The sequence below is a fragment of the Glycine soja genome, chromosome 18 (genome assembly GCF_004193775.1).
Source record: "Glycine soja cultivar W05 chromosome 18, ASM419377v2, whole genome shotgun sequence".
In the NCBI taxonomy this organism is placed as follows: Eukaryota; Viridiplantae; Streptophyta; class Magnoliopsida; order Fabales; family Fabaceae; genus Glycine; species Glycine soja.
The window spans coordinates 56,470,969-56,478,857 of record NC_041019.1 but is presented as its reverse complement, the minus strand read 5'-3'; the positions used below and the strand labels follow the sequence as shown (position 1 = coordinate 56,478,857).

The 7,889-nt window shown below is 30.3% G+C and overlaps 1 protein-coding gene across 1 annotated transcript; it reads left to right on the top strand.

The window, feature by feature from the left end:
* The first annotated feature begins 2,095 nt into the window (after positions 1–2,095).
* On the top strand, positions 2,096–6,986 carry LOC114396325 (ras-related protein RABE1c-like). The gene is made up of 8 exons (XM_028358232.1): positions 2,096–2,325; positions 4,388–4,460; positions 5,080–5,180; positions 5,538–5,603; positions 5,893–5,990; positions 6,182–6,244; positions 6,327–6,419; positions 6,575–6,986. Exons 1-8 carry the CDS (start codon positions 2,253–2,255, stop codon positions 6,656–6,658), a joined length of 651 nt encoding a protein of 216 aa, XP_028214033.1. The 5' UTR covers positions 2,096–2,252; the 3' UTR covers positions 6,659–6,986.
* Positions 6,987–7,889: the final 903 nt, after the last annotated feature.

The following is a 7,889-nucleotide window of genomic DNA, read 5'->3' as shown; positions in this document are numbered from 1 at the left end:
AATTGTATTGTTCACTTTTTTTTCCCTCTCTCTCTCTCTCTTTCTTCAATTTCTTCTATTCAACTAACTTGATGAATCGTCATTGTCTAGTGATCTATCGATAGCTTTCAAGCAACATTCGATTCGTTTGTTGACAACCAAGGACATTAGCAAAAAGGAGAAGAAATTAAGATTGTTTCTTTTTTATTTTTTTTAGAGAGAGAGGGAGGAAAGACAAAATGAAAAGAAACGGTGACCAAAATTTTGTAATGTGATGTTAGGTTAGGCGTGTGGACTATATATACATTTTTGTTTACAAGACTTTTTATATGAAACTTTCAACATGCTAAGTTTCTTATTTGGTAAACTCTTTTTTCCTAGAAAGAAGAATTCTCATCTAAAATTGAGTTTTGAAAAATGTTTAATTTTCTTTTATATTTTCACACTTATATTTTAGATAAGTTAGTCACTTTTACTACATACTTATTTATTGCCTAACACATGTTTTCGGATTGGATTGACTGAGCTTAATTAACCTTATTATCCAACCTAATAAAAATCCTATAAATTGGTTTGAATTTTGTGTAATTTTATTATTTACATACCTGAATCAACCTCATCATTAACAAGCTAAATTAATCATATTAGAACATTTTTTATTTTGTAAAATTAAAGTTTTTAAAAACAATAATATGTTTTCAGTTAAAGCTTTGTAAATATATAATAATGTCCTCCAAAAAGATTAAATTGTGATAATAGTTTATTAATAGTAAGAATGATTTCAATATTGATATAATATTTATATTTTAGAAAAAAAAACAAAATAATACATTAGCATATGAGAAAATATAAATCAAATCAAGAAAAAATAGTTAAAAAATGAAAAAAAGGTAGTTTAATTTAATAATAATACAATAAAACTATTTTAGAAAATTATAATATTATAATATTATTTATTGAATAGTTTAATATATATATATATATATATATATATAATAAATTTAATTAGATGTCAAATGTCAAGGTTGTGTTGGAATACAGGTTAAATAAATTGGATCGAATTTCACTAGAATTCTCAAAATTAAATTAAACTAATCAAATTGATTTGAATAGTTTAGATTTAAAGGTTATCCATACCTGTTAACAGTCTACAATCACTCCCACGTCACTATCGATGACAATTATTTTGCTCCTATTCGCTATATTATTTTTAATAATCTAATTAGTAGCAAGCTTCGGTCACCATTGCCAATTGTTGGTGGGTGACAAGTGTGACTTAGCCAAAATTCCGTTTCTTCAACATTATCGGTTATTAACAATGGTTGACAAATTCAATTATGCTATTAATTGTTGAAATATTTTTTAAAAATTCTACCGTATTTCATTTTTTTTAATCTTAGGATTGTTCTTAGAAAAGGGACGTCCCTCTCATCTTCAAGAATTTCCTAATCAAAACCTTCCATGAACTTTTTTATAAGTAATGCTTTCATGCATTCAAATAAAGAAAATTTCTTGTTATTTTCAAATTCCAACTGTCTTTTTAGGCTTCGACATAGCTTGATAATTTCTTTTTAAAAAAACACAAATAAATTTTAAAAATTATTTAAACAACTTTTTAGTCTATGTAATATGGAATTATTTTTGTTTTGATTCTCTTATTTTTTTTTTAGTTTAATTCTCATACATTGTCAATTAAATAAAAAACATTCTTAAGATGTTTAATCTAAAAATTAACAAATGTATCCGACGTCATAATGTTATTGGATAATAATATAAAAAATTACATTATTAATACATTCTATTTTTTTATTATGATTAATTATTAAAATTAAGGTTAAATTGTTAAATAGAATTTGAATTCAATCCTCAATAAAAAAAATATTTTTTATTAAATTTTACTTATTTTTTTTATCTTTTAAGTCAAACTTAAAATTAATGAGAGTCTTTTTTTTCAAATAAATAAGAAAAAAAATCTAACAGATGATTATTTAAGCCAAAATCTATTTACTATTTCACATTCACAATACATTAATACAAACACGCAATTATACCAAAGTCTCACTTTATTTTTGTTTTATTTATATATAGTGGGTGATCTATAAAGTAACGGAAACTGGTGACAGTATAGAGCGAGAGAGAGAGAGAGAAACAAAGCAGCACCCATTTGGATCCTCTCTTCTCTTCTTTGATCTCCGTTACCCTTTTTGTTTTCTCAACAGAGAGAGAGAGAATATTTCGAAGTTCGTTTGCGTGTGTTGTGTGGTCAGTCACCGATGGCAGCACCACCTGCGAGGGCACGTGCCGATTACGATTACCTCATCAAGCTTCTTCTTATTGGCGATAGCGGTTAGTTATTCCCTTTTTTCTTTCTCTCTTAAGCGAACCAAACGCCTAGCTTCTTTCAGATTTCAGATCTTATTGCTTTTTTTCTTCTTCTCTGGGGTTTGGTGATTGATTAGTTTGGAGACGCATCATTTGGATTATGTTTGTGTTTTCTTTTCCTGGATTGAAAGCTATTATCTGGTTAATTGTCTCCTTTTTTTGGGGGGAGATTTTAACTGTGGAGTATTGTTTCTTTTAAGACGTGATTGCTATATTTGACAATGTCTAAGATGACGCAATGACACAGGATGATATACATGGTGAAGTTGTTCTCGTGTTTAGGGAGGAAAAGTATAGCTTGACATAGATTAAGGTTCTGTGTGGATAAATTTCTCAATAAACACTTATAGAGAAGGAGATAACAAGTCAAAATGAATCAAGTTTCTCCCAAATTAAAAGTAACTTATGCACAAGTTAAAATCAGTTTTTTGAAAAATTAAACGAGAGAGCTTCTACAAAATTTTAAGTGCATAAGTTGATTTTAACTTATGATAGAAGCTTAATTCATTTTTACTTTCTTATTTTCTTCTCCTAAAAGTCTTACTGAGAAGTTCATCTAGACATGGCCTAAGTTGTTCAATGAGATAGGTAGGTTTGAGAAAATGCACGTGGGAGAATATAGCCATATAGGAAATATGTCATTTTATGAGTTTGTGTGTAAATTTACACCCACAAGATTGATAGCTGTGCTCTTTATAACAAATAATAAGTCACAGTTTACACACAATCACCATCAATCTAAGAGTAATAAGAACTTAGTAATGAAGTCAAAAAATGAAATATGATGGTCAAATTAATAGAAAAAGAACATAACAAATTAGATTAAAATTAGTAGAATGTGAACTGGGAAGTCTAAGCATATAAGAAAGAATGGAACTTAAAAAATAGTCCTGTAAGGTGTGAAGGAATGGAGGTCAAAATAGAGGTGGCTTTTTGTGGAATGCTGAAGGAAGAAGGCTTTTGAATCCTTTTTTTTAGCAAAAAATGCATTCAAAAATGGGAGAGGAATCACAATTTTACCCCAAAAGTACCCAAAACAATGTTGTTTAAAGACAAAAGACTTGTGTACTAATTTGGTTTTATGCCAAGAAGCTCAATCGCAAAGGCTATATGCCTGTTGCAGGGCTTGATTGAAAAATATATAAGGAAACAAGAAGACCTACATCATTGATCTAGAAACACTGCCTTTGAAGGGTGCTGTGATAAATTCCATGGAAGGCTTCAGAGAAAGAAGGAGATCCTATAATATATGTTTGATTTATAAATGAAAAAGATATGCATGATGTGGCAATGACTAGCATGCAAACTCTAGGACGTCTCACAAATGATTTTCATGTAATAGTAGGTTTGCAGTTTGCACTGAAGGTGGATTTGGAGTCTATGCTATAATAGTCAGTGTTATGAATTATGATGTTTGCTTCGAACTTAAATATGTGAGCACTGAACATGTGCCACATGTGTTAAATGTGTGAGATAGTCTAGTTTCCTATGATGGCTTGGTTGTTGTCGTTTGAGTCATTGACTATACACTGGTTATTTTTGTATATATAGATAATTGTATTATTACATAAATATGCACCCATAAATAATAGATAAATATGCATGTATGTTTGGCATCTTGAAATTGAAAATAATCCATAAAATAAGTCATAGTTAATGGGTAGTTATTTTAATTTTTGTACCTCAAATCCTGAAATTTTGTTAAGATGGTAGTTATTTTAGAAATTTAGAAAATCTATTTTTTTAAGTATCTTAAAAAAATTAAATAGAAAGCAGATTGATTAGTGTGCAAGGTGCAACATGCAACAAGTAAAGGTCCAGTATCAGTGTCTCCAAAATTTAATATACACATACATGCACGCACACAATACTCTCCCAAATATACAGATATATATATATTTATGTTTGTTTTTATGTATTTGTGCATGTGAATGTGTGTGTATTGGTATGGTGTCTTGTTTTGTCTTTTTCATATTTCACTTGAACTTTTGTCTTTTTTTAATAGCTATCGGTCTAACAATTGCAGGTGTGGGAAAGAGTTGTCTGCTTTTGCGATTTTCTGATGGTTCCTTCACAACCAGTTTTATCACCACCATTGGGTTAGTATCCGCTGGTTTTCTTTTATCCCATGTGAAAATGCTATAGGATCTACTGATTACTGTCTTGTGTTATCTGAGATTCTTGTATCAATGTTTCCAATCGGCAGGGATTATATTGTATTCCAAGTAATTAATAAGGCTGCCTGCAATATTTGTCCTATTTCTCCTTTAATGCAATGTCTAGACTTCGTAAGGCAGCCTGGAATGTTTGTCCTATTTGACTATATTCTATTCCAACTTTCCAAGTAATTAATATGACTGCCTGGAATATTTGTCACATTTCTCTTTTAATGTAATGTCTAGACTTCATGCCACATGTCATACTTATCAAACATTATACTTAATACACACATTCTCTCACTAACATTCTAAGGTTGGCTTGGTGGTTGAAGGGAGAAGGGGGGGAGGGGGAGGGAGAGGTCGTGGGTTCAAATCCCTCCAACTAACATTTTAACAAAACTAACAACTAATATTTGCCGATAAAAAAAACACATTCTCTCATGTTGGGGGTATCAGATTGGTCTATATGTTTAGTCTCCATCTACTCAATTTCTCAGAAGCTGATATATATGTTTTCATTGATGGAAATAAAACCATGTTATATTACTGTATTTGGCAGCATTGATTTTAAGATAAGAACCATTGAACTTGATGGCAAACGCATTAAGTTACAAATCTGGGATACAGCTGGTCAGGAGCGATTTCGAACTATTACCACAGGTATTTGTTTTGTCTTCTGCAACCTAGCTAATTGAATATGTTTGAAGTTTAAACACATTTCAATTTTGGTTTATATATGTATATATATATATATATATAGAGAGAGAGAGAGAGAGAGGTGCATAGAAGTTTAAGCACATTTCATAACCCATAAATCTAAAGTGAACATGGAGTTGCTTTACACTTGCATAGAAAACAAAAAATACTTTAGTTTAATAGGCCGGCTATCTTATTGCCTAATAAATTTGATCAGATTTTAGTGTAATATAAGTTCATAATGTGGATAAATGTTCTATTTTAATTGCATCCTCCATTTCTTTGATGAAAGAAAAATTTCTTACAGTGTTGTTTTTGCAGCTTATTACCGTGGAGCCATGGGTATCTTGCTCGTTTATGATGTTACTGATGAAGCATCTTTCAACAGTAATCTCCTTTCCTGATCACATTCAAATTATTCTGATATTTTTCTGTACTTATTTATGGACTAATGCATGAGAGTATTTATCATATACTTTTTTCAGCTTCAGCTGACCCTTCAAATTGTGTTTTCTTCTTTCTCCCCCCTCACCCCATTCTCTTGTTACCTTTGACTGTCTTTCTGTGTATTTAGGTTGAAATATGTCGACAAATGAATCTGTTTTTTATGGTTAAGTTTCTTTTGTCCATTTTTCCTTCCTTTCATTTTTAATATATCTTGCTTCTATCTGTTAAGATATTAGAAATTGGATTCGCAACATTGAACAACATGCTTCTGACAATGTAAACAAGATACTTGTGGGTAACAAGGCTGATATGGATGAAAGTAAAAGGGTATGTACCTCGGAGGATCCTTTTCTATCTACATCTAACAATTTGGTTGGCTGGAGCAGATGATACATGATCTACTCTGCTCAAGCCAACATTTGTTCACAGTTATAGTGCTATAACATTATTGAGCATTTTCTCTGTAATGTTGTCTGCATTCCATTTATTCCAACAAAGGTTTTCTTTTTGTCCTCTAGGCTGTGCCTACCTCCAAAGGTCAAGCCCTTGCTGATGAGTATGGTATCAAGTTTTTCGAAACCGTGAGTAGAGCTTGTTTGGCAATCACTTTTTTCATTTATAAAATGCGACTTCATTATATTTACAGTGGAAGAACTCTTGCAGAGTGCAAAGACAAACATGAATGTGGAGGAGGTTTTCTTTTCAATAGCAAGAGATATCAAGCAAAGGCTTGCTGACACAGATTCTAAGGCTGAAGTATGTTGTTGACTTTTTTGTCCTTCATTCTAGTTGCTTTAAAACTTGTTAAGGAAATATCTGGGTTCTTTAAATTCTAACTTTTGAAGTGCATGGAATTGTTGCTTCTTTCTTAATCCTGAATGATGATAGTATCTTCTTCTTGTGTGGTTCAGCCTCAGACTATCAAGATTAACCAACCCGACCAGACAGCTACAGGGGGCCTTGTGGCTCAAAAATCGGCTTGCTGTGGTTCATGAAATAAATAACAAGTCAGAATCTGCAGTTAGAGGGTGCAGATTCAACACTCGCCCTCATATGGGTGCTATAGTTATTTTGATGACATTTAAAAGTGGGAGCATGTATTTGTCCTTGTATTTCCCAACTGCAAAGATTATGTTTTGAAGATAGTGTTTTAAATTTTTCGTTTACTTAGCTGTCGGATTTGTTGTGATTAGTTCGTTTGCTCCACTCTCTCCTCTTTCATTTGTACACCGACTCTTGAAAGAAAATCTTTCGATTGGATTCAGATTGATTATTAGAAAAGCTTTTATCTGTTGCAAATAATATTCCAGACGATCTTACGTTGATGGTTGGCTTAATGCATGTTTGGATTATCCGTGCAAGCTTTTCAAAAGTAGGTTTAGAATAAAAGTTATGAAGGAAATTTGGGTAAATAGATATTTTTGGCTTGAATGTCTGGAGCATTAACAAATTCGTCCCTGAAAAAATAAAATTCAAATTTTAGTCTTCTAAAGTAAAAATAAATGTGACAAATTCATCATTCGTTAATTTCTGTCTGTTATCGTTAATGAAGAGTGTGCGTGATATATTCAAACATTAAATTTGTTAATGTTTTACACATTCGGGAACGAAAATAATTTTTTATTCAAAATATAATTTAATCATTATATTTTTTTTCTTTTTTAATCATTATAAACATAACATTATAAACAATTGAAAAAAAAAATAAGAAAACAAATATAAATTAGAACTAAAATAATGATAATCATAATATCGATTAATAAATATAATTTGTCTGTTATGAAATTTCTATTGTAACAACATTAGGTGGTGAAAAAATTAAGTTAGGTCTCCTTTTTGTAAGAATTAATTTAACGACGGTTTATTTTTGTTTGAGTCTCATATTTTGGGTAAAGTGTTGTCACATTAAAGACTTCATAGCAATATACATATTATGTTTATTAATCAATATTATGTTTATTCTAACCTATGTTTGTTTTCTAAATTTTTTTAAGTACTTATTGTAATGTTATGTTTGCAACATTTAAAAAAAGTAAGATTAAATTATATTTTGGGTAAATAAGTATTTTTGTTTCTGAATGTGTATAACACTTACAAATTCATCCATGAATGTGTCATGTAGGTTCTTTCATTAATAGTAACGGAACAAAGTTAATATATGAATAAATTTGTCGCACTTTTTTTTTTTACTATTGGGGACTAAAATTAAATTTTCATCTTTCGAGG